At 56.2% G+C, this 25,484-nt stretch overlaps 9 protein-coding genes across 9 annotated transcripts, besides 1 other annotated feature; all 9 read right to left on the bottom strand.

The window, feature by feature from the left end:
• Positions 1-1,073: 1,073 nt before the first annotated feature.
• LPMP_352420 (short-chain dehydrogenase, putative) lies at positions 1,074-2,300 on the bottom strand (the record flags this gene model as incomplete). The annotated part of the gene is made up of 1 exon (XM_010704877.1): positions 1,074-2,300. One exon carries the CDS (start codon positions 2,298-2,300, stop codon positions 1,074-1,076), a length of 1,227 nt encoding a protein of 408 aa, XP_010703179.1.
• Positions 2,301-2,963: 663 nt separating this feature from the next.
• LPMP_352410 (endonuclease V, putative) lies at positions 2,964-4,151 on the bottom strand (the record flags this gene model as incomplete). The annotated part of the gene is made up of 1 exon (XM_010704876.1): positions 2,964-4,151. The coding sequence occupies one exon, from the start codon at positions 4,149-4,151 to the stop codon at positions 2,964-2,966; it is 1,188 nt and encodes a 395-aa protein (XP_010703178.1).
• Positions 4,152-4,834: 683 nt separating this feature from the next.
• Positions 4,835-5,389: a repeat region.
• An 862-nt stretch (positions 5,390-6,251) lies between these two features.
• On the bottom strand, positions 6,252-7,487 carry LPMP_352400 (glucokinase; the record flags this gene model as incomplete). The annotated part of the gene is made up of 1 exon (XM_010704875.1): positions 6,252-7,487. The coding sequence occupies one exon, from the start codon at positions 7,485-7,487 to the stop codon at positions 6,252-6,254; it is 1,236 nt and encodes a 411-aa protein (XP_010703177.1).
• Positions 7,488-8,570: 1,083 nt separating this feature from the next.
• Positions 8,571-9,548, bottom strand: LPMP_352390 (kinteoplast poly(A) polymerase complex 1 subunit, putative; the record flags this gene model as incomplete). Its single annotated transcript, XM_010704874.1, has 1 exon — positions 8,571-9,548. The coding sequence occupies one exon, from the start codon at positions 9,546-9,548 to the stop codon at positions 8,571-8,573; it is 978 nt and encodes a 325-aa protein (XP_010703176.1).
• Positions 9,549-10,802: 1,254 nt separating this feature from the next.
• Positions 10,803-12,014, bottom strand: LPMP_352380 (hypothetical protein; the record flags this gene model as incomplete). Its single annotated transcript, XM_010704873.1, has 1 exon — positions 10,803-12,014. One exon carries the CDS (start codon positions 12,012-12,014, stop codon positions 10,803-10,805), a length of 1,212 nt encoding a protein of 403 aa, XP_010703175.1.
• A 1,980-nt stretch (positions 12,015-13,994) lies between these two features.
• LPMP_352370 (Bardet-Biedl syndrome 4 (BBS4) protein-like protein) lies at positions 13,995-15,473 on the bottom strand (the record flags this gene model as incomplete). The annotated part of the gene is made up of 1 exon (XM_010704872.1): positions 13,995-15,473. One exon carries the CDS (start codon positions 15,471-15,473, stop codon positions 13,995-13,997), a length of 1,479 nt encoding a protein of 492 aa, XP_010703174.1.
• A 1,102-nt stretch (positions 15,474-16,575) lies between these two features.
• LPMP_352360 (hypothetical protein) lies at positions 16,576-17,976 on the bottom strand (the record flags this gene model as incomplete). The annotated part of the gene is made up of 1 exon (XM_010704871.1): positions 16,576-17,976. The coding sequence occupies one exon, from the start codon at positions 17,974-17,976 to the stop codon at positions 16,576-16,578; it is 1,401 nt and encodes a 466-aa protein (XP_010703173.1).
• A 1,267-nt stretch (positions 17,977-19,243) lies between these two features.
• On the bottom strand, positions 19,244-20,230 carry LPMP_352350 (guanylate kinase-like protein; the record flags this gene model as incomplete). The annotated part of the gene is made up of 1 exon (XM_010704870.1): positions 19,244-20,230. One exon carries the CDS (start codon positions 20,228-20,230, stop codon positions 19,244-19,246), a length of 987 nt encoding a protein of 328 aa, XP_010703172.1.
• A 3,141-nt stretch (positions 20,231-23,371) lies between these two features.
• Positions 23,372-24,478, bottom strand: LPMP_352340 (developmentally regulated GTP-binding protein 1, putative; the record flags this gene model as incomplete). The annotated part of the gene is made up of 1 exon (XM_010704869.1): positions 23,372-24,478. One exon carries the CDS (start codon positions 24,476-24,478, stop codon positions 23,372-23,374), a length of 1,107 nt encoding a protein of 368 aa, XP_010703171.1.
• Between the last annotated feature and the right edge of the window lie 1,006 nt (positions 24,479-25,484).

Here is a 25,484-nt window from a genome sequence, read left to right as displayed (position 1 = left end):
GGAGTGGCAGCAGTGTGTTATGTGCGCAGGTGTGGTGGTCTTTGTGATGACGCGAGCGTATTTCAATGATGCGTTGATGGAGCTCTACGTGAAGTTGCCGTGCAGTCTGGGTGTGGTGATGACCGGTCTTTGAGGTTCTATGGTAGTGTATCGGAGGTGCTTTAGGAGGGTGATATGCTGTTGGGCGGTTGCGGTTATTGGCAGGGCTGATGGTGAGATGTTGGGCGTGGTGACAGCATCGCACTAGATGTCCGCCACGTGTGTACTATGGAGGGGGCTAGTGAGGGAGTGGGCTGGCGAAATAGAAAGAAGGTAAGGAGCGCTGGAGTGTTATCTATTGAGGGTTATGTGCAAGCGAAAGAGAGCGAATGACGAGAAGGACACGCTGTGGGATTACGTCCAGAGGTGTTGTGTGTAGAGTTCTGGCTGGTAAGGCAGGGGCTTATAATCTGTGAAGTATGCAGAGAAGACGAGCATACTGCCTCTAGCACCAGAAAGAGGAACGTGTGAACGGCGTTGAAGGGCTTTGATTGTGGTACTGTTATTGCATGTGTGTGTGTGTGGGGGGGGGGGGGGGGACGTTTGTACGTGTAGGAGAAGACGGAAGAAGTTGAAGAGGAACAAGGAAAGTTAAGTGGAAGGAAAGGGATCATAACTTGCGGGCCTCAGAGAGCCAAGCACGAAGAGGGGGGTGAAAGGGATGGGTGAAGGGGGGGGGGAAGGGACAACGCTGGCGTCACCTGCTGGATGAGGCCCCCTACCGCTGTACGCATGTATGCGCTTCTTTCAACGGCGTCGTTGCCCCCGCGGCCTTCGTTGAATATGTCCCTTCGTTTTTTTGTGAAGTGAAGACCACCGCAGCTACGTTATATGTGTGTCTTCTTGAGAGAGTTGGGAAGAGTGCGAGAGCAAGGGATGCGTGTGTGTGTGTGTTTGTGTGTGTGTAGGAGAGGGTGGAGGGGAGAGAGAGGTGGTATGGCAGACAGAGCAGAGAAGGATGAACCAGGAAAGAAGTGTAAAAAGCGCTTGGGTGGTCCTCGCAGAGACAACAACAAAGGAAAGGCCCACAACTTCTAGTTCTCTGCCACCGCCGTTGCTGTTGGCATGTGCTGCATCCAGCGTAGCAGTCGAGTTGCCCAGGGCACAGGGCATACCATCAGCAATGGGTAGATAACAGTTGTCGCCCACGGCGATGTGTGGCAGTAGCGCTCCTGTCCTCTGCATATGGCTTTGACACAGCACACCGCCGCCTTGTCAAGTTCCGCGTTGCGCTTCTGCATGAGTTGAGCACAGGGACTGCGGTACGTTGACGTTGACCGCCCTCGCGCACCGCTGCCGTCGCCTCCGTCATGCTCGGAACTTCCTATCGACGAGGACGGCGTTGCCAGCACAGCAGTGGACTTGCCGGAAGAGCTTGAAAAAAAGGAGCTCGCTATCGTTGGCACTCTGTATTGAATCTCATTTAAGCAAAGGAGCGTTGTCCGCACCTCGCGTACTGGTTGACGTGCGCGAGTCGCTGCCGCTGCTGGCAGCTTTTTCTCTGACAGCGCATCATTGCCGCCGCCAGTCATGTACTCGCTCCGCTGCTGGGAGATCCACTCTCGCATCGAGTAGTGCATGCCTACCATACCCCACTGCGATGCCGCGTACTCGGGGCTGTCTGAGGAGAGAGTGTAGCTGCTCGCAGCGGCGACCAGGTTCACAACCTGGGCGTAGTCACCAACGCGCTGCGTCGCCTTGAGTGGTACACTCGCATTTGAAGACGAGCACGACGTGGACAACATCAGCGGCAACAGCTGACGCACCACCGTGAGCGGGGACAGCAGGTTCGTCTGGATGATGCGCTCCGCAGAGTCGTCGGTGCGGTTGCAGAGCCGCTTGAACGGATATGCGTGAGCAGCGTGCACGATCATGTCGAGCGGGCCGTCCAGCTCCTTGGCTGCACGCTGCACTTGCAGCTGCGAGGACACATCGACGACCATGACAGCAAAGGTGCCGCTGTGAACCGAGCCAGCAATGCGGTCATCGCCCTGCGCACTCGCGGCATCAGCGCTTTCCACCCCCTCTGTGGCCTTAAGGACGTCTGCTTGTAACTCTTGCAGTTTTATTTTGCTGTAGTCCCACGCAATGACACGTGCGCCGCGGGCGTAGAGCTGCATGCAGAGACGCCGCCCCATCTCACTGCAGGCACCTGTGACCACCACCGTTGCCCCGCTAATCTTGCGAGGGCGATACATGAAGAAGGACACAATCGACCATATCACCCATAAAGTTCCACAGGTGAGAGCGAGGAGTATCATCCTCGATGCGACAGAGCAGAGAAAGAGGGGACTTGACGTATGAATGAGTGTTTACTAAAGTGTAGTAGTTCTGATGCTGCTGCAGGTGCTCTCTCTCTCTCTCTCTCTCTGTTTTCCTGCTTCTTATATCAATTCCTCCTCCCTCCCTTTCTGTATGAGAGTCGCGTGCGTTGTTGTGCACTTGTGTCGGTGTGTCAAAGCGGGGAGAGGGAGACAGGCAGAAGAACGGTTTAGATCAGAGAGAGAGAGGGGGGAGCCAAGACGAAGATACCAACGATAGGTATGAAGGTAAGTGCAGGGGCTGGGAGGGAGGACGCGAGAAACAAGCAGAGGACATTGCTATGCACGGGCGATGCTAAGAGAATTCTCCAGAGCTTCCACCCCAGACGCTACCAGCAGCCATTACACTTAAACATACTCATGGAACGTGCTCGGTGCTTGTATGGTAGCCTTGAAATAGGGTTGAAGGAGGTGGAGGAGGGCTCGGAAGAGAGAAGGCGGGAGAAAAATGACTTGTCCAAGCGAGAGTTGTGTGTACATTTGAAAAGTAAAGATGAACGTGGCGCTGTAGTCCGGAATCTTCAAGCAGCCAGAAGCTGTGCGGGGTTTCTTATGATGTGCGCCACCAACTGCGAAGCAGTGAGTCTGCACCTGTAGAAGCAGCTAGGAGGAGGTAGCAGCCTCTGACGCCAGAGTGCTGCTGATGTACGCCCGGGAACCGAGGTCGGCAGCGCGGATCGGCTCTGGAATGCGGTAGCGCAGCATCGTTATAACCAGCGCAGTGGCGACGGCAAAGCCGACGCAGTGGCCTGGCGAGACGTAGATGCATTTTTTAACGCTGTTCAGGTGGCTGTGCACAGCGTAGCCGTAGAGCTGCGTTGGCAACGAGGTGCCAAGCAGGGGCACAATACAAGGAAGAGAAGAGCTGCTTGACTCTGCCTCGCTCAATGTCGCCAGCGTTGTCTCTACTGCATCCCGTCCCAGTCCATCTACTTGCAGCATCTTCTTTGAGCACCCAATTGTCGGTATGTCGAGCACAATGCCGAGGTGCGTTGCCAGCCCACAGCGGCGGGGATGCAGCACCCCATTTCCATCCACGACAAGCACCTGTGGCAGTGTCTGTGTCTCCAGCAGCTCTACTCGCACTGCGTCGATGAGCTCGCACACGGGCTGGAGCTCGCGGAAGGAGAGAAAGCCGGACACATACGGTTCCCGAAGCGTGCATCGGTGCAGGTAGGTCTTGACGAGCTCCATGGATGGATAGCGTAGGATAGCGAGGCAGGCGACACCGTCATTAGTGCCAGGAATAAAAGAGATATCCACACCACCAACAAACGTGAGGGCTGGCAGCTGCCGCGCAAAGGTAGAGTGCGAGAGAGCAGCTGTGCTTTGCTGAGCCTTGTCAAACCGGAGCTGGTACCGTAGTGCTTCCCATGGGGAGTTGGGGCTCGATGGGAGGCACCCCGTCGAGTTGGCGTCACACGCTTCGCCGTTGCCCCCTGCGTCTGTCAGCGAGTATGCCGCGAAACTCGCCTCAAAATCTGGCAACGCGAAGCGTCGATGCAGAAAAGCCTTATCCGGCGTTGGTCCCGCGTTGTGTTCCTCACTCAATTGCACTGCACTCTTCTGTTGGGTACTGAGGTGATGGCCGTAGTAGTACTCTGTGAGCGGTACATCCGCCAGCAGCGCAATGCGGAGTTGCTCCTCTTCCCACGCCCTCCACTTCTCCGCGCTGGGTTGCAGGGTTATGGCTGAAGGGGACGCTGCTAGTGCATGAGCTTCTGCACAGTGCTCACCGGGGTCGGCAGCATGTTTGGTCGGAGGGCGCTGCTGCTGTTGCTGCTTATCCATGTGTGGTGTACGCTGTGTGCCGGCGCCAGTGGGCAGCGACGTGCAACTATATGTTTGGCTGCGTGTGGGCGTGCGAAGGGGAGGGGGAGGGGCCGTGAGCGGCGGATGTGTGGTGCAGGGAGGGTGGACTAGCACCTTCCCAAAGACGCACGCACACAGAGAGGCAGCGGCACACAAGCTGCGATGGGTGTCTCACCGTGTGTGTGCGTGTACGGGTGAGTAGCAGTGCAGCAAGCGAGAGTCAGAGAACGAGACACATGATGTATTTCGCTTTTCAACGCGAGCGCGACAGTCGAGTGGAGGTTTGTGTCTAGGAGGGGTGTGGGTGCAGACGATCCATAGATGGCCTTCTGCCGCTGTGAAAGGGACGTCACAGCAACAGCTGGCAGGCCACACGTAGCGGTCCTCGGCAACAGACGCAGCAGAGTACCAGGTGAGTTGCTGCTGGACCAACCTGGGTGGCCCGGCTGCAGCTCACTGCTGCTGTTTCTCGTCTACTCTTGGCGTGCGTGTAGGTGAATGAACCCCCCGCCCCCAAGTGAGGCAGCACACTCACTGCGGGTGTTGCCGAAGACGCCGCAAATTCGTTTCTTTTTTTTTTTTGAGCGTCTACATTTTTGAATTCTTTTGAAAACGCAGTGCGCTGCGCTCGAAAAAAAGAAAAGGGGAAAAACACGACTCTTCTACATTCCCATCCCTCGCCAATGCACCACCACGAGTTCAGCTCCACTCGACCCCAGGCTTGTCACAGGCCCCCCCTCGCGTGGCGCAAAGCAGCACTCGACGCTCGTTAGTGCACTACGCTGACCCAGTCATTGAAGCACGGCCATTGTCTCCAAACTCCACCGACCCACCCCCCGCTCCGTTGGTTGCCTTACAGCCGCTTTCACTATGTTGGTTGCCAACCGATGCAGTTCTCGGGGTGATGCAGACTCCCTCTGCACCAGCAGGAAGCGAAAGACCGGGTGAGATGCGCTCGTGTCAGGTTGGCACTTTGCCCATCCTACGGCGTGTTCACTGTCGCAGAGGCCGCTTCGACGCAGCGCCGACCCGGACCTGATTTGCCGACATCCGCAGCGAGACATCGCTCTGGCCTCACTACATCGTAGGTGCCTGACACCTTGTCATCACCAGAAGTGGTTCGACGTTAGGAGGGATAGGGGAGCTGTTTGGTTTCCCCGCGCACAGAGTGGAGGTGCTGGCCCCTGATGCCTTGCGCTAAGGTGCTCCCCCTCCTCCGTCATTCTAGGCATTATCGTTTTACAAGAAAAGAGAAGCCCATAAGAAGCAAAACAATAAAGAAGAAGGACACACTTTGGCGGGCAGACGTCCACTCGCGCGCACCTGCAAAGTCGCGACCGGGGTGGATGCTAACTGGCCTCGCGAGAGTACAAGTGAGGAGGGGAGGGGGCAACTAGAAACTATAGCAGCGCTGTGCGTTTCGCGACTGCATGCGTGCTAAGATAGGTGTTCCTGCGCGTATGCATAAGGATGTGAGGGAGTGCTTGCGAGTGTGCGTTTTGCCGGAGGAAAAGGGCGAGGATCAGTAAAAACATGACTCCTCAGCAACTCAATTCGTCTGCTACCCACCCTGTTGGGTCTCCCTGCGAGGGCGTCCACCAACACTGTCAATGCCGTTGAAAACGCGCCGCAACAGTGAGCTGCCGTTCACATTGCTGAACATCGCTGGCGTAAGTGACCCGAGTATGGGCCTCATCCTGCACAGCACTCATCGGGAACACCGCACAACGGCTCCCACCCCTACACACGCCGACACATACACACAAGCACCTGCACACACTCCAGACTGACCGAGTCAAGGGCTACATGTTTTACCACAAGGGAGTGGTTGCGTCAGCGTGTAAATCGTAATTGAAAGCAGAAGAGATACGCCACTCGTATCCACGCAAACACACACACACACACAAAACTTTTTACAGACTCACACCCATTCAAGAGCGCTTCGGTTCCACAAGAAGAGGTCCCTCGCAGCGCCAAATTACTTCGTATTCCAAACGTTTCGAAAGGCCAGAGCGACATGATCAGCATGGGCGCGCCCCTCAAAGGTGCCACAGCTCCTCTGGCCCTTTGGCTCATGTTTCACAAGTGTGACTTGGTCGGCACCACCTGATCTGCCGACTTGGAGAGCTGGCTACCAAATCCAAGGCACCCCAGCAGGTTGATGTTCACACTGCTCACCTGACGAAGAAATGTGGTGCGACTCAAGAATTTAAACTGACGCTCCATCGCGTGCTCGTGCAGGCGAGCCTGCAACCTCTTCACATTCTCTGGTTTCTCGAAGTAGAAGCTGTTGGCAACGACATTGTCGCCCATCAGCACACACGTCAGTGGTAGGAACTGCATCGTCGTCTCGGCTGTGAGGCCCATGAGGTTCTTGTAGAGGCGGTCCACGGCGGCGATGGCCGCTGTGTCGCTGCCACTCTTGGCGAGCTTGGCCACTTCGGGCGCGGACTTGAGAGGTGCGGATGCCTTCTGCCCTTCCTTGGCGTACGCGTAGTTGAACTCCAATCCGGCGCCATTTGACGCAGCCTCCCAGATTGGGGCCACCGTCGAGTCCAGGCCCTTTGCATGCGCCTTGGATGCCATGTACCCAGCAAGTGCCTGGACATACTTCGAGTCCTCGTTGGCACACCATGACATGGACAGAGAGCCGCACTCCAGCGCCAGCACGATATAGCTGTCCGAGACACCCACGTAGTGGATGAGAGAGGAGCCAACGCCGGTGCCGGGGGCCACAACCATGCAGCGACCGCGACCGATGGTACTGCCGGCGGGCTTGCCTTCCGACAGCGCGTCCCACTGCGTGCCCTTCCACATGACCTTGAAATAGTCAGACAATATACCGGCGTTGCTCAGAGCTAGCACACCATAGGCGCCCGCCTCTAGATCGTTTAGAAGCGCGCTGCGGCCCTTCGGAAACAGCTCCACTGGGTAGTCCACCAGCCGCGCAATGCCCTTCAGATTGTTGAAGGGGCCGGCGAGCTGTCCGTTGGTGACCGGTCCCGGCACACTCACGGCACCCGACGCCACCCGACGCAGAAAGGAGGCGCCGTGGTCGGGCAAGTTCTTCTTCAGGTGTTGCAGCACCTCATCGAAAAACTCGGGCAGCTGGCGAATGTCGCTCTTTGTCACCTTGAAGCGGACATAAATGATGTGCAGACCACTTCTGTCGTGCTGCGACGCTTGGGAAAAACCGACGCGCGCGTTCGTGCCACCAACATCACACACAACGTAGATGGGGCCGGAGGACCAGGAGGCATCGCCCCTGAGAGTCAGGGCCAGCTGCTCGAGCGCGATTTCTTTGGTCTGCACCATAATTACCGCAGAAGCTCAAGAGAGCGAAACAGAAAGAGTAACGGTTGGATTGTGGTGGGTACAGGGCCCTCAGTGTGCGTTGCTGCCTTGAGTAGTCGTTCGTTGGGTTGACCGCCACGAAAGAGGTTACGGGAGAGCAGCGGGGCTGAGGGACGCCTCTTGCACGTGTTTGCGTTCTCTACAAGTGCGTAGGAGTATAAGCTCGTTTTTCGTTTTAAACATAAGAGATGTCGGAGGCAGTGTCTAAGCTGTGGTTACACTCCAGACGGGGACGAGCGCACAGCAAGCGACTATCGTTGGCACGCACACACACAGACGCATGTTGAAGTCAATGAAGCAACAACACACGAAAAAAAAAAACAAAGGTCGAGTATCGCAGGAGGGTATAGAGGTGTGATCCCTGTGGACATGCATGACCGTGTGCCAAAGTACGCCTCCTCGCCTTCCCCTGTCCAGAGAAGAGCACAGTGCATCGGCGGGGAAAAGCCAGCAGCTCTCATATAAGAGAAAGCGAGGGCTGGCTTCTGGGCGCATTTTCACTTTGCGTGCGTCCTTCTCGCAGACTAACAACAACAAGTAAGGGACTGCCCACTCGGCACAGTACATTGGGGACTAAGATGAGGCGCCCAAGTAGCGAAGGCTCGTCAGGAGGCAGGTTCCTCGCAGGTGCTTTTCCCCTGCTCAGCTTGAAGTTAGCAATAGGAGCTACACTCGCCGAGAGAAGGGCAGGGGAAGTGAAGCCTGGTCCCAACTGTCTCATCTCCCCCTCCAAACGCGCAAACATTCAAATACTCGCACGCGAGGTGGCGTTGGTGTGGGTGCGAGTGTGTGCGTGCCAATATGAAGAGTACGCAGCCAAGGACTGCAATGGTTTTCTTGTCTCTTGAGCGACTGGTACAAGGTGGCGTGAAGAACTCAGCAACACTTCAATCACACCCACGCGACCGCCATCGTCCTTCGCTTCCTCAAAAGCTAACCAATAAGAAGAGCCAATTCATCACGACTGCCTCGCAGTACACACGTACATGCAGACACCTACACCATAACCATCGGCAGCGACTAACCAGCCCACCACCACCCACGTCACACCTTTTTAATACCCAGCGTGGGGTTTGTGAAGCCCATCCTCTTGGTTGAGGTGGAGGCGTACAGGTTATGGAACTTCTTCTTCATGCCCTTCGTCGACATCAATCCGGGCACGGTGGGGTTCTTGATGGACCTCTCCACATCGGCTCTATAGGACGGAGCATTGCGGTGCCTCTCAATGGACATGTTGTCTAGGGTGTAGAGCTGAGTCTGCTGCTTGTGCTCGCTGGTCACGCCGCCACCGCCGGAGCTGACCGTGGTGCGACGGCTCTGGTGTAGTTCCTCCAATCCCTTGAAGTACTGCCGAATCCGGTCTGTTTGCACCCAGTTGTACGCAAAGTGCTCCATGGTGTGCTTTGTGGAGTAGGTGGTTGGGTCGTAGTTCTCCTGGTATGCCTTAGGGCGGAAGCTCTGTGAGCGGAACCAGAAGGGGTTGCCGAAGCGAGGGTAGAGACCGATGCGGATCGCCTGCGCCTTGGCAACGCGAACCTTCGCAACGGCCTCGGGGTTGAGGGGCATGATATCCTGTGGGTACATGTGGCCGGTGCGTGTCAGGAACCGAGAGATGGTGGCTGGGTTCTTGTAGTTGAGCTTCATGTAAACGTCCGGCGCAGGTCTCTGAAAGCCTTGCGGATCCTTGTCCTCAATATCAAACGGCTGGGCATTGCGGAACTGCTGGATGGCAACGTCGCCGACGGTGTCACCCATGCGCCACCTCGTTAAGTTTGTGAAGAGTTGTTCATCGGGGAAGCGATGGTAGTGTAGCTGCACTTGCTGGCCAAACAGCCACCCCTCACGCCCGCGCTTGCGACCACGGTACGCCGGCTTCTCCTGCGGCGTTGTGTGAAACGGCTTGGCGTCATCCTTGGTCAGCAGGCTGAGGTACTCGCTCCACGGCTGGCGGCACACGGCGAACTGCGACATGGCTGTCGCGTACACCGGTGCGTTGCGCACGGCAACAGGAATGCGGTTCATTTTACTCGAGGTCTGAACGAAAAAACAGTAAGGAGGGGAAGCAGGGAGGGGGGGGGGTGACGGGCGCACCTCCTGCAGTCACACGTGTGCGCGTGTCGGCTTTATGTGCGTATGTGTGTGCGACTGTATGTCCCCGGTGCACCCCGCGGCAACGAATGGGAACAGAGAGTGCCCCGGAAAAACTCTGACGAGTTGCACACACTACCCAGTGCCGTGCTCCTTTCAATATGGCAAGCAGGTGTAAGTAATAACAGCAGAAAGGAAGCGCAAAATGGGGCGATGTGGAGGGCGTGAAGGTGAAGTGTGAGGAAAGAGCGCGCCGCTCGAGAATCCGAGACCAAAGCGGAGAAGTCCTCGAAACCCCTTCAGAGCGTTCGCAGCAGCTTGTGGCGTGAGGGCAAACGAGTTCGGTGCATCGCATGTGCATTTTTCCTTCACTTTTCTTTTTTGTGGCAGCAGCACTGCGGGTGTGCGCCCGCGGTAGTGTAGGGCTCTCCTTTTATCTTTTCGCTTCTTTTACTCTCTTTGTGTGCGTATGTGCTGAGACGACCGAGACATCAGAATCGAGCAGGACGTCGCATGGAGGAGTATCCCTGAATAGAGAGGGGAAGCACGTTTACTGTAGCACGGTGACACAAGCAGAGGGACCACATACAGACCTTGTAGCTGCAGCGCTGTCGTAAAGAGTCTCGCGTGACTGCCTCTCGGCTCTTTTCCCTGTCAGCAAACGCAACTGGGGTGAAGGCAAAGGACGCGGAGCTCAGGGGCAAAGAGGACATAACAGACACACACCCCCACACGAAGCGGAGAAGGAGGGGTGACGAGGCTCGGGTGTGCGCAAGGGCAGCCACAAAAAAATATAAAAAAGAAGTGAGCAGAAACGTAGAGCAGAAGGGTCCGATGAACAGCTGAGAATCGAGCGAGGCCGGAGGCAGTGGCGACGGATAGGGCACCCCTTCTTAGGCACGTACATGCCTGCCCTTCGCATGTCCCTCAAATACTCTCTTCGTTTCTAGACTCCAGGGCTCTCTTCTCTTCCTGTCTGCAACATTGTGGCTGCTGCTGCTGCTGCCTCAGCTTCCTCCGATTGCGGTGCTGTGTGACAGCTAGTGCCCGTTGTTCCTTTAGTTCGCGTCGCTAAAGCTGCCGCCACTGTTTCTTCGAAGGCGGCGGTCAACACGTTAGAAGACAAAGGTTCGGATCCCTCACGCGACTTTCCTGCCCTGCAGTCATCGCTGCCGTCTGTGGCAATGGTCACAGCGCTTGTTTCAGCTGCAGCTGTCTCATCGTCAAACCGGGGGCGTCCGCTTTGGTGTCATTTGCCGTCGCCGCGTTGGTGGCATTATCTTCCAGGCACTGTGGGCTTTCTCTCTCTTTCGCCACTGAGAGATACTGCTGCTGCTCTTGAGGAGCCGCGGGCGTCAATGAGCTCGTCAGCCTCTCCATTACCCGCTCTTGCCTACGTTGGCTTTCAAGAAGAGCGACAAGCGCCGCGTTGTTACGCTGCTGGGTGGCCTCGACTTCTTGCTGAGCCAGCCAGCACAGCAGAGGGTCGTTCTCTTCGAAGTACGGCAGACTCTCGTTGTAATTCCGCAGTAACCTAGAGGCGTAGCTAAGCAGCCAAAGTGCCACCCCCAACACGGTCCCTCCTATCACACCCCAGAGGTACACCATTTTCACCTGCTGTGTCACTCGACGCAGCCACGCAAATCTGCTGAGCAAGTGTAAATGCCACTCAGAAGCAACACCAAAGAAAGAAGATGTGTAGTGCTTTACGGGGGCGGCAGCTGCTCGCAGCGATCCCTGCCACGAGTCGTTAGAGGTCCACAACGCACGCGACGATACCCAAGTCTGCGCCTGCCACAGTGGACTGAACCAGCGCTCGAGCAAGCGCCACAACACCACATCCATCCATATATGCATTGTAAGCAGACCCAGGATAAGCACGCATGCCACTAGTCCGCAGGCACTGACAGTCCACAGCAGTGTGGTGTTGATGCCGCGCTGGGCGGCGTCGGGCCGAATAAACGCTTCCACAACTTGCGCATCGCCAATGCACCTTGGCTGATGCATGTGAGGATGCACTGCGATCTGGCGAGCGCGCAAGCGAGGTGCGGTGGTTGTGCGCACCAGCCGCAGCAGCATCCACCACGCAAGGAGGAGGAGGAGGAGGCGCAGCAGCACCCACGCCGTCAGCTCGACAGCAGCGGAGGGGAAAAGCGATGTGCCCACGTCGCTGATAACAGCTGCATGGCGCCATACGAATTCTGCCAGTCGTCCATACGCGCGTTCGTGATGGTGGGTGAGAACCTCCACGACAATGGCGTGGTGGCCAACTTCATCTCGGCACGTCAGGCGCTCCCGCGCACGCTTGAGCCACTCCGCCAGTGTGCTGAGAAAAACGAAGACGGACTCGTAGGCCGGCGCTGGTGACGCTGCCACAGTCGCGGACGCGGCCTCTTTCATCATTCATGAGCTCGGTGAGCTGATTCGGTTAGATAAGATGGGTTTGCTGTGCGTTCCTGGCCGTGTGAGTGAATGCGCATGCAGGTGAAGCTTGCCTCCAGTCACGGATGCCTGTGGGTGCGTGTGTGCCTCTCTCTGTGCAAGTGCAAATTGGGCGACACCAGTGCTGCCCGCAGACAAAAGTGCCGCGACACACGTAGGCGTGAAAGTCAGCATTGACCACTGTTGGGGAACGAGAATGGCAAGCCAAAAAAAAAAGCACAGATGATACACATGGGTTTACAGAGGTCACTGCAAAAGTGAGTCCGCCCGCAGCACAGGAGCGCAATGCATATCGATTCGACGCTTCATTTTAGAGGTGGTGGTGGCCTGTGGAGTCGCACACCCTCTCCCCACAGGGTGCACAAGGCAAGCAAACGCCGCACAGCCTCTGAGCATGTCGTTCGTTTTCTCTTTTCCGCTATCAGAGAGGAAGAGAGAAACAAACAGTCCCGCCACTCTTCCTCTCCCCTTGCCGCACCTCTAGGTAGAGCTTCAAGGTGTGCGACTATCGAGTCCAGCGTTTGTCTTCCCTCCCCCCTCCCGCGTCCTGACTGCGCTGGGAGGTGCAGCAGCCTGGACACGCCAGCGGATTGGCAAAGGCGTGAGCACGAGAAAGTCGGGGTAGGAGCAACGCTCCATAACGTCACTCATCGGCACCACCTAATTGGCCTACACGGTGCCGCCGGCTCGAGGCAAAAAAAAAAACAAAAGCGCTGCGTTAGACAGGCGCTTGGCTGTGGTTCCGATTGTTTGGGGGAGGGGGGACTTCCTCCTCTTGCGTGTACGTAAAGCATTGGAAAGCAGACGAAAAGAGCACATTTTTGGGTTCAGCCTTCACAGCAGCCGGGCTCCTACTTGTTTGGTATGTCGAGGGGCTGAAAGGAGGAGGGGTATCGTACGCTGTACACATCACCTGCTCCCCTCAGTGTCCGCGTCGATGCATGAGTAGGTGTGCGTGTTGGGGTGTGAGTGATTGCGGTAAAGGATCGGGAGAGTCCGTGGATGTCTGTGTGACGCGCAGCCTGTCAAGCTGCACCAAGCGCGTTCTCCGCGCCAAAGGGCATGCCCCCGCTCAAGGACAGTCGCACATGCTACCAGCGCATAAAATGCCTATCCGAAGTCTGGAAGAGGTTCATCCCTCCCCGTTGGAGATGAGGGGTTCACTGCTTAGCACAGAGTTCAGTAGGGGTATATGCAACCATCCACCACGCACACCCACACACCCACACACAAATCACCAGGCCAAGGAGAACGAGAAAGAGAGAGAGAAAGGTTTGGGGAGCGAAAAAGAAAAAAACAGGGCAACAAAACTGTCGTCAACCCGTCGCGTTCCTGGCACCCACCACGCCTTGCCACCGCTGACGCATGTGCATGTGTGCGCGCGCACACATGCACATTCATACCCTCCCACTGATGCTGATGCTAATGGTGGCCAAGCCCTTCTTTCACCGCTATCGCAGTGGTCAACGGGGGACAACCACAGTGTGGTGAAGTATTCTCTCCTTATTGGCTTCATTCTTTCTTCTCTGCTGAAAGCGCATCCTCCTCCTCCTCCTTCGCCATGACAGCGGCAAGAAACAGCAAGCAAAGGCAGATCAGTAAGTGGAGAGCAACAGCGAAGAGAGAGAGAGCGCGCGCGCGAAAGAGCGACGAGTTGGGTGGCAACGGCGGAGCTCGCCTTTTGCAGTCAACCAGTACAACAGGGAGAGAGAGAAAGAGAGAGGTAAGGGGAGAAGGGAAAATAGAGAGAGCGGAGGCAAACAAACTAACAGAGCTCTGGAAGGCAGCCGCAGGGAAAGGGATGGATGCATCCTTGACACGACTCAATGTTTTGCTGAATGAGGAGTACGCTCTTGCTACATCATCCATAGATGGCTACCCCCTTTCCTTCTCCCCACACAACACAGATGCACTGTACACGTGTCGAGGCACCACTACTCATGACACATCTTCCGTCTCCATGCCTTCTGCTTCCGCAGCTGCGATTCCGGAATTCAGTGCTGTGGCGAGAGGAGCCGTAGCGCTTTCCTCCGGGACACTGGCGGAGGTAGACCCCGGCGGTGACGGGGGCGGCTCCAGCACGTCCTCCAGCTGTCGGAGGACTCCAGGAATAAGCGAGGACTGCTCGTGACGCTGCTCGGGCGTAAGCTGGTCCCATACACTGCGGAAGACGCGGAGCTTCGCATGCGCTTCTCGCACGGCGCGGCCCTTGTACAGAGTCACCGCGTAGTTCAGATACACGAGGAAGTCGTCCTGCATCGCGAGGGCGTGTTCGTAGGCGCGACACGCGTTCGGCAGGTCCTTCATTTCACCCAGACAGATACCAAGCAGCATGAAAGTTGGTGCGTGGTGGGGGTGCAAGTGCACAGCTGCATTCAGGCACTGCAGCGCCGAACAACAGCGGCCAATCATCAGAAAGGCGATGCCAAGGTTGTAGTGGCTTAACCAATCGAACGGCCAGAGAAAGACGGATTTGCGCAGACATGCAACGGCGGCGTACGTCATCTTCTTGCCGATAAAACATGCGCCAATGTTGTTCCACACCTGCGACGCGTCTGGCTGTTGCGCCACCACGATTCTGTACTTGGTCAGCGCCACGTCATAGTCGCCGTTGTCCTGGATAATGCTTGAGGCGGCGACAAGGGCATCTATGTGGGCGGGGTTGATGGTGAGACAGCGGCCCAGGTAGTCAAAGGCAGCACCGGTGTTTCCTTGTTGGAGGTAGAGGTGACCGAGCATCGCAAGCAGGTCGGGATTCGTTGGCGACAGCGTCACGGCCTCCTCGTACACCTGCAGCGCCATCGCGTAGTCTTGCGCCAGCAGTGCCGCTTTCCCCAGCTGCAAATAAGCGCAGTCGTGGCGCTGAATTGTGATGGACTGCAGGAAGGCGTTCATTGCGTGACGGTATTGCCGTCGGTGCAGGTGGCAGAGACCGATGTAGTACGCGATCTCCCAGTCCTCGCCGAGGCCCTTGATGACGCGAATGCTTGCCGCCTGCTCGAATGTTTGAATGGCCTCCTCATGGCGACCAAGGAGATGCAGGGCACGCCCGAGCTGTGTGCGAGTAGCCGCGTTCTCTGGACTGATGATCACTGCGGTCTGCAGCAACTCCAACGACTCAGAGAGAGAGCCCTCCAGCCGTTTTAGTAGCCCCTTCACGTACAGTGCGTACTCACACGTGCCCTCCGTCTCGCGGAGTTGAGACTCGATCACGTGAAGGCAATTGCTGTATTCCTGTCGAATGTAAAGTAGGTGGATGAGCCAGTTCCGTCGCTCGCGGATCTCCTGCAGCTCTTGCGCAAGTTTTTGTTGCGTATTCGCGGCTGTGGCAGTCAGTGAGGTGCCGAGGTCATTTCCGCTGTTCCCCACACCAGACGGCGGCGCCACTTCCAGCACGCGACGCCCAATCGTTTGCATCGCGAGAAGCGTGAATACAAACGAGCGAGCTGATTAAAGGAGAGACGAAAGAGATGAAAGAAGCCGTGCTGGAGTGATTACAGGCAGATCACTCGGGAAACCTTGTGTGCACTTTGCCGGGTATGAGATGCCCAGATTTCAAGTGGCGGGGCTGCTGGAGACACTTCGTACACACACACACACACACACACACACACACACACACACGTGCGCTGCGCGAAAGTGGGAGCGCCCAAGGCAGATGTCGGAGGATCGAGAGATGACGTGAAGTGTACCCTTCTGCGGTACGTGCTGCTTGTTTCTGCAGCGCGCGCCTCAAGGGCATGTAGAGAGGGTGAGAAGCGGAAGCAAGGAGAGAAGGTCAGAAGTACTCGCATGTGCGTGTGAAACGAAGTCTGCGTTAGCCCCAAAGGGAGAGAGGGGGAGGGGGCGGTGGCGGCAGAAGACGCGTTCGAGGTGAGTCGGTCGGGGCAGGGGAGGGGTCGCCAATGTACAGAGCCTTTTGTAGATGCTGCCACCGGAGACATAGAGTCAACGAGTAAGCGAGCAAAACAAGGGAGGCCCATGGCCTGCTGCCCACTGCGTTTTCCCCATCAGCGGCCGAACAGAGGGGCAGATTGTGTCTGGTCAGCTTGAGAAATCGGAAAAGTCAGTCTGACAAGAACTAAGGAAAAGAACCCTAGTTGAAGCGCACGCTAGGCTACAAATATGAAGCACAGAGGTAAACAAATCCACAAGCACAGCAACCCACACACATGTGTTCAGAGAGAGAGAGAGAATACGTGCTTGGGTGTTCACGTGAAGGATCCGCCGCAGGAGATGTAGGCAGATAAAGAGGCAGGCTTCTGACAACAACCACACAGGGCAGCAGCAGCGGACTCAGTTGGAAAGCTGAAAAGAGAAGAGAAAATGAGATGCTCGTGTGGCAAAACAATCTCTTACAGGCGCAATGGTATGCGACAGAAAGGGAAAAAAGAGAAGCCGGCAGCGAGGCGGCAAAACAAACAGAAAAAGCCACGCTGAAGGCGCCGGGCTGTGGTGTCCACTGCCGCTGCGCTCGGCCTCTTGCAGGCCACCTTCCTCTTTGCCCGAACCGCTACTTTTATGCGCCAATGTAGTCGGCCACCACCTTGTTCCAGTTTAGCTCCGGAAGTTCCGCTGTCACGGCAGCATACGTGCCGAGCAACAGCGCGCACACGCGCTGCTGCTTCTCTCGCTGCAGTGCACCGGCGACCTCGTCACCCGCACCCGCGCTCTCGCTGTTCCGGCGTGCGCCGCTGTACGCAAGTGTGAGCGTCAGGGAGTCGAGGAACCACGTCCAGCCATAGAGGTGTGCGTATTCGGGATCGACCGTTGTGTCCTCGCTTCTGTTCTTTTCCGAAGAGGTGGACAACTGGCGTGAGCTGGCCAAGGAGGTCTGCTGCAGCACAAGCGAAAATGCCTGCCGGTACGCCTCGACCGCAGCGCGTGCCATCAAGACTGCCTCCCGACGAGTCAGCGCGCACCTCTTCCCCAGTGCTGCATTCACGCGCTCACGCAGCAGCGTCGCGGAGGCGGCATTCTTACCCTGAGCAGCGGCAGTCACAGGGCTTCTCTGTAGGCCTCGGCCAAGAATGTCGAGGTACACGTACTGAGCGAAGAGACAGTTGACTTCGTTTGGCTGACGTGCCAAGTGGGTGAGCCAGTACACAGCAGCGACCACTGGTGTCGGTGATGCCTCGGTGATGTGCGCGCATACTTCCCCAGTTCTGCTGGCGGGACTGAGGGTGCTCGTGTGGAGCAGCTGCGCCACCAGCGTTGAGATGAGCACCGACGACGAGGGGGCTATAGCCGGGGTAGCGGTGCCGGCGCGCAGCATGGAGGACTGCGATGACGAGCGAGCCAGGCGCAGAGCGAGAAGCTGCTCGTATGACACAAACAGATTCTGCGCCGAGCGAGACAGTGCAGCAGCGCTCTGGGGACGCTGTGAAAGAAAGTCCGCCGCGCGAATGGCGAATTCGAGAACTACATCCTCCGCCCATGACGCGGCGTACTGCGACTGCGCCACAGAGGCATCCACACCCCCGCCAGCTGCATCCCTGTTCCACTCTACGACGAGCGGCAGCGGTCCCCTCAGTGTGTAGGTGCGCGTAGTGGCGGAAAGCAGCGCGTCAAACACCCTTTGTAGAAAGTTAGCGGTGATTAGGTCAAATGAAGACTGAGGCGCGCTGCTGTCACTCACAACAGCCGCTGTGGCCCCTGCAGTCATCTTTGCAGAGAAGTGCTCGACTGCCTGGAAGAGCACATCGCGGAGCAGCTCTTGCGCCAGATCGATGCGGAGGTACGTCCGAAGCACACATACCAAGGAAACAAGAAGTTCGACACAGCCTTCGAATGTGCCCTGAGCTTTGGTGGAGAGATAGCGGCGTTGCACGACAGCCTTTGCTGTGGTCCATGCGCTATAGGTCTCCCCACCACTCGCGCACACCTCCGCCAAGTCCTTCACCACCTTTGCCTCCGCCATTGTGGAGAGAGCAAAAGTCTGAGAAAAGAAAGAGAAACAGCACTAGAAACGATCAGCCTTGGACGTATACGCGTGGAGGAGGACGCATGAGCTTTTTCCTGACAGGCAGGCAACAGAGGCGCAGGTGCAAGGGGAGGAGGAGTAGATGGCCAAAGAAGCGAGAGAAAGAAGGAGTCGTTCAGGGTGACAGCGCCGGAGCAATTGGCTCTATTCGTGAGGTGTGGGTGCCTGAGACGGCTGCGTGGCAGACGAGAAACTGCTGCTTCACAGAGCTGGGGATTCGCGTTGTGCCGTCGTACGTCAGTGGCTCAGGTGGGCTGCCTATTCGCAGGGACGTCTTTCTACTCATCCTCGTGTTTTCGTCGTTTGCCGTTTCGTGATTGAAAATGGCTCCGTACGTAACCTTCCCGAGTGCGCTTGCGGACTACCAGCGTGTGAGACAGTGAAACCATAGACAACGACAAAGGAGAAAAGAAAGTATGGAGACGCCACACCGCACCACACACAGACCCCCCCACACAAACACACATGTGCTCAGCAACGAGGCACCTTTTCAATGGGCTGCACCAGTACCTTCACCCCAGCAGCACCGCACACTTCATCTCTGCTTTGCTTCGTTCCAAGACCCCCAGTGTAAAGGCAACAAAGCACAGAGAGAACGGGGGTGCGGAGAGCCATGGCGGATGCAGTCGGGGGCCGCAGCTCAACAAATCACTACGCAAACGAAACGAGGGAAACATAAAACAAGCAAAGAAGCCAAACGACAAGAACGAGCGAGGGGAGGGGGTGTGGGGGGCTGGCTTAGGGGAATGTAGAGTAAGAAAACGCGCACATGGCCCGATGCAGTCGCGAAGAACAAACAGAGGGAAGACGTCAAGAACGAACAGAGCGAGAGAACGCGCGCGCCTGGGAGCCACAGAGAGAGAGAGAGACGTGCGGAAGAATTTGGAAAAACGAAATCACGAACAGATCAGCACCATATGAGGGTTCGCACTTGCCAGTAGACCACGTCACAGCAGCAGCAGCAGCAGCAGCGCCAATCGAGCAACCATGGCTCTTTCTCGTACGGCGCGGTAGCAAACGAAAACAAAAACACAAAAGAAGCAAATGAAGCGCACGAGATGGGTTTTGTCCAGGCGCATCGTCCGGTGCACTTTCTGCGTTCTCTTTTTCTTTTCGTTAATGTGCGCGACGTCACTGCGCTTCTCCATCACCACCATCCAATTCGCATCATACCACTTTCCTTCCCAGTGGCCGAAACCTCTCTTCAGAGAGAGCTCCCCAGCATGAGCACCTCTGCCTGCACGATTTCCTTCACTTGAGCGTAGCAGTGCTCAAGGTCGTCGTTCACGATGTAGTAGTCAAAGAATGACTGGTTCTCCGTGGCCCACTTCATCCACCGGCAGCTCAGCTTCATCCGCAGCTGAATCGAGGCTTCGGTTTCACTCTTGCGTTCCCGCAGCCGCTGCTCCAGTACCTTCATGCTAGGTGGCGCAATGAAGATGATCATGCAACGCAGCGTGCGTGTGACCCCAGGTGCAGCACACGAGGGGGACGACAATGTCGCGTCCGTGGATAGAATCGTGCCCGCGGGAGCCACGGCGCGCTCACGTGCCAGGAACACAGGCGCAAGAGAAGAAGTGGAGAGGGTTAGTGGGGACTGAACGGTGGGAGCGGCACCACCGCCCTGCTGCGCCATACTGCGCTTCGATCGCGAAACGGTTACAGGCCTCACGTTCACCACCTCGCGAGCACAGTAGCGCCTAATGCTGATTGCGCCAAGCAGATCGGTGTCCATGAGTACGACGCGATTGCGCTCGAGCACCGTGTGCAGAGCTTTCTTGCTAGTCCCGTAGAGATTACCGACTGGCTGACTCTGCGGAGGCGTTGTCGACGACGTTTTCGGCAGGCAGAGTCGAGAGTATTCAATCATGGCACCCGAGTCGATTAGCTTCTGGAACTCCTCCATGGTGATAAAGTGGTAGTGCTGCCCATCTACCTCGCCGCGCCGCGGGCAACGGGTTGTGTGACTCACACTGAACTCAAATAGCATGGGCCAGTCGCGCTGCAGTCGCTGAATCACTGTGGACTTGCCACACCCGCTCGGTCCAAGAAACAAGAGCACGTCCACGAGACGGCTGAGGGTGACAGTGTCCTTGAGCGGCTCCATCGCCTGCCGAGCAGTTTTGTGGGCAGCAGACGCGACGGCAACCGATGAAATCGTCGGCGTCGATGTCTTCGGAGCTGCGCTCATCTGCGTGTGTCTACTTTCCTCCCTGTATGTGTGTGGATGTGCAGGCGCAATCCTTTCTCTCCCTATGCTTGTACGTCTGCCTATGGCTGTGGTTGCGGTGGCGCGACGGTGCGCGGATATTCAGACTGAGGAGCCTGAAGCTCGCTGTTAAAACGCTGGTGAAAGACAGCAGCCACAGGTAGTTCCGAGAGACAACTGCAGGACCAGGAAAGCAACTTTCTTCAGAAATGCAGTCGCCTGTTATGCAGTTGAACAAGAAACGCTTGCTTTGTTTTGCTAATGTCTCCACGTAAAGGCAAGAGAGGAAATGTGCACGACTGCTGTGTGATGGCTCCGCTGTTTGACGATCCTCGAGCTCTCAGTTGAATGAGAGGGGGATGACAAAACACTTTGGGCACGCACACACGCACACTCACTCGCTCCCTCGCTTTCAAGCATACGCAGCAGAACGATAACCCGCGTAATGATCAGAGAGAGGAGAGATGAATCAAGCGAAAGGGAAAGTGAAAAGAAGGGAAGCGTGGCGATGACGAACAGCAGGATTATACACCAGTCAGAGGGGGAGCACAAAGGTCCAAGGGCGCGACTAAAGGGAGAGAGAGCCACACAATGCCGCGCACGAGTGCACAGAAACACACACGACCTCCCACGCAGAAGAAGAAGAGGGATCAGAGAGAGAGCGAGCGAGAGAGAGCGGTGACCTTTCCTTTCGCCCTTCGCTGATGATGATTACTCGGAGATGTGTGAGAGAGAGAGAGAGGAGAGCAGAGAGAGGTAGAAAAAAGTGATAAGAGCCACACAATGCTGATAAGCGAACGAGGATCCGAAAACTGTGGCAGATAAGAAAGGCGAGGAATGAGAACAGAAGAGGGAGTGTAGAAGAGAAAAACGTAGAACTGACGGACACTCAAGAGAGGAACGCGCACACTTCTGTGAACCTTTGCCTCAAGATGATGAGATAAGTGAAGAGAATACGTCTACGCGCGCTTGTATGTCCAGCGTCGTTGGGGATTTGATGCAGTCACGCATGCACTTCGTTCGAGCCAAAGACAACAACACAAACTCAGTACGGCGAACGAAGAAGAAAACACTGTGCTGCGGTCTCGCCCTTCGCGATGCTTCTGCGTGTCTGTCTAAGAGGGAGAGAGGAGCAGTGGCGACTGCACAAAAAGAGCCTGACAGAGTTCGCAGAGAGAGAGAGGGAGAGAGAGAGGCGGAAACCATCAGCCAAAAGGGTGCGTGCCTTCTTCGTTAACTGGGTAGTGGTGGTCTGTGTGTGTGTGTGTGGGTATGAAGAAGTGGCGCTGTGTATTTGCAGATGTGCCGAGGATGATCGCACAGACACACAGAGCAAAAGGCGACCCACAACTCGCGCCGCTGAGGGCAGAGGAGAACAGAGACGAAGACAAGACTTAAAGTTTAAACAGGGCTTCCTTGTGTTTTTTTTGTTTGTCTGCGCTACTTTTCCCTTTCTTTCCTTTCCTTGTGCGTTCTTGGTGCGGTGTACTTCAGCTGATCGACTTTAGCCTCGCTACATTAAAAATGAGTCGGCGCGTATTTTTGTAGCGGTGCTTGGCTGCGTGTGAGCGTTGAATGTGTGTGTGCCACGGTTGCCTCAATGATGACTCCAGCGACCGGCGAGAGCAATGCACAAAGGAAATAAATTATGTCTACGCAGTATGGCGAGAGGAGCGCGCTGGAAAAGAAAGCCTGAGAGAGTGAGTGGTGCGATCAGAGAAAGTTGCAGCGGCAAGGTTTACTGTACTTGGTATGCTATGCAGCCCTGAGGTGCGAGTGGCATATTCGCCTACTTGTTGATTTGCTCACAATAGACTGGCCACACGTGGAAAGAGAGACGGAATGTCACCGTAAGTGGGAGTGTGGCTTGTGCGAACCCTTTCCTGTTCCATATCCCCACCCTGGATGTGCCTCACAGCCGTTTCCTTGGGCGATAGAGGAGAGGCGGCTTCTGACAGGACATGTGCCCGCGCTCGCAGCAACGGGGTCGAGTGGTGGGTGTCACCACAACACCCTTATTTACTCTTCTTTTCGCTTTTTCTCCTCAGAGAGCGGGCATAAAACATTGCCCCTGGGCGATGGAGATGTAAGCTAGATTGAACGACGCATGCACGCACACACACACACACACCCGCAGATACACACACGCGTAAGCGCAGACATGCAGAGATGCGCGGATATAAGCAGAAGGCCAACAAACCACTGAAGAAGAAAAAAGAGAATAGTACCCAAAGAGGTGGAAAGAGGGGGCCTCCTCCCTACACGGAGACATTAGCCAACAGTCAACTAGCCTGTTCGATAATGATGCGGCGGCGACGTGCATGCATGTGCGTGTGTGTGTGTGTGTATGACGCGGCGCAGACAACCCTGGTCATAACAGTCGTCTACGAAGCGTACGAAGGAAGGAAACAGATAGTGAGCGACTCTGTACAGAACTCGACTTGGCGCCGGCCAAGTGGAAGTAGCGGTGGTGGTGGTGAGAGGCGAAGCAAGGACGAGGCAGGCAACAGCAGAGAAGAAGAGGGAGAGAATGAGCGTGCGTGCGTGGCTAAAGATGTGCGTGTGCCCTCACCCATGAAAAAGCGAAGGTTGTGTTTCTGTGCCCGTCTGCGCTATTCAGCACACACACACGCACGCGATAACTCCGCGCTACCACGCATTCGGAGACGCTCTCTGGCCGCTTGATGTCACTTCGCGCGCACCCCTCTTCTCTCGGACCGCAGCCCCGCTCACGTATCTCTTGCATGATGTCGGTGTCCACCTCATCTCCCCAGTTGACAGTGCGTGCACACAAAGACACTCACACTAAGTATGCCCGTCACTTTGTCGAAGCAGTCCAATTTGTCCGCTCACGTTCAAGTCCACACCAAAGTAAGCCACGCCGACCCTAGGTAGGGGCATCACTCCAAAGAAGAAGGAGCACGCAAACGCGGTAAAGCGCTGGCGGGATGCACGGTTGCTTCACTGATCGACTTCACGCACGGTACGCGTTTCTTTGCCACATACGATTCATCACTTGCGTGTGTGTGTGTGTGCGTGTGACTCAGCCTGCGACATCCCTCACGGGTGCATCTGCGTCGCTCCTCACATTGTCGCTTAGGTGCCTATGTTTCTCTTTTGTTTCTACACCTTCTTCACCACCTGCACGACATCCTCGTCATCCAGCAGGTGGTCCTTGCCCACGCGCTGCGGCTGGTGTTTGACAGACGAGCCCCACACCCACGCATACTTGTAGTTGTGCATCAGCTGCCTGTGAATGCGATTGCAGAAGCCCTCGACCGACGGCTGCGGGAGCTTCTTGAGGATGACCGGCGCGTCGTAGTCCGGCACTTGACCCTTTGGCTTCGTGTACACGCGGATGAAGTTGAGGTGATCCCAAATGCACTCGAGAAGACCGTCCAGATTCCACTCGTGATGGGCAGAAATTGGGCAGTTGTGCGGAATGCGGGCGATGATGTCGAGCTCCTCGATCGAGATTTGGTCAATCTTGTTCAGCACATAGATGGCTGGGATATACGCGCGGTTCCCCTCAATTGCATCGATGAGCTCGTCGGCCGTGTAGTCACCGCGGAATGTGACGTCGGCGTTTGACATGCGGTACTCGCCCAAGATGGTCTTGATCGTCTCCTGGTCAAGCTGTGTGAGCGGACACGTCGAGGAGATGCTGATGCCGCCGCGATCCTTCTTGCGAATCACAATATCCGGTTGCAACTTGTTCAGCCGAATGCCGAAGCCGTCTAATTCACGCTCAATGATGAGCTTGTGCTGCAGCGGCTTGACAACGTCGAGCACGATGAGGATGAGAGAGCAGGTGCGGGCTACAGCAATGATTTGCCGACCGCGACCCTTACCGTCCTTAGCACCCTCAATAATGCCGGGCAGGTCCAGCATCTGCAGCTTGGCGCCGCGGTAGTTCACCACACCAGGTACGCAGGTCAGCGTAGTGAATTCGTACGCGGCCACCTCGGAGTGCGTCGAGGTCATCTTCGACAGCAGCGTCGACTTACCGACAGACGGAAAGCCGATAAAGCCAATGCGAGCATCGCCAGTCTTTTGTACGTCGAACCCTTCGCCCTTGCCGCCGCCTTTCTTCGATTCGGATGCGATGAGCTCGCGCTTCAGCTGCGCCAGACGGGCCTTGAGAGCGCAGATATGGGCCATGGTGGCCTTGTTCTTCTGCGTGCGGGCGAGCTCCGCCTCAATATCGTTGATCTTCTGCAAGGACGACATCTTCGCTGCGAGTGCACAGACACAAAAAAAAATGAAGGTGGTATGTGAGAAAGGGAAGAGAAAGGGAAAGGAGGGGGGCAGAGTGTAATCTCTATCAGCAAATGCGGAGGTTTCTGTTGCGTGTCGGTAATAGTGGCTGACACACCGAGAGGCCCTGCGTAGGGGAATCGTGGTGTTGATGAGGGGGGGGGGGAGATAAGGAGATGTTAGGTGGACTTCGGTTACGTTAAAGGCAAGACTGTGTGTGTGTGGGGGGAGCTCTCAGAGCATGCGTACAGGTGAGTTCTTGCTGTGGTGCGAGAGAGGTAGAGAGCGAGGAGGAGTGCAGACACCTTACAGAACACTGAGAGATGAGGGCAGAGGGAGCAGTTAGAGTTGGGGTGTTGGGGAAGTGGGCAATGGCGGTGATTCTCGAGACTGCTACCGGAACACCTGCTCCTCAGACATCTAAGCACGGCCAGAACAGCGCACATGTGACATGGTGCATGTGTGTTAGTGTAATCGAAACAAAAGAGAGGGATCGGTAGAGGGAGAGAGCAAAGTGAAGGAGTTAGGGGGGAACGGAAAAGGGAGGAGAGACACGTGAATCCCACCGGTTTCTCAGTAAAGGCGAGCGACATATTCGAAGACGCCGATAAGAGAAAAAAAAAGAAGGGAAGGATACGTCACTGACGCAGAGTCAGTGATTCGTGCGGCAGAGACTTAGTACGCCTGCAGACCGCACTCGACCCCCACCTTTTTCACCCCTTCCCTCAAATACATTCTGCCGACGTACCTAGAGAGAGAGAGCGACCGGTACAACGGATGGGCTAAAGGGGAGCTCACATAGGCTTGTGGACGTATGCAGAACGTATTCCTTCCCTCCCAGGATAGCGGGCATTTAAGGGGGAAGCGAGTTTGTACTTCCTTTCCTTTTTTTTCTCATGACCCTTGTTTGGCCACCACGCAGAAGACTGACCAGCACAATACTGGAAAGAAAAGTTCAATCAGCTCGGCAAAACACATA

This window comes from Leishmania panamensis (genome assembly GCF_000755165.1).
Source record: "Leishmania panamensis strain MHOM/PA/94/PSC-1 chromosome 35 sequence".
Taxonomy (NCBI): domain Eukaryota; phylum Euglenozoa; class Kinetoplastea; order Trypanosomatida; family Trypanosomatidae; genus Leishmania; species Leishmania panamensis.
The sequence above is the reverse complement of the archived record's forward strand: the minus strand, read 5'-3'. Positions and strand labels throughout refer to the sequence as shown.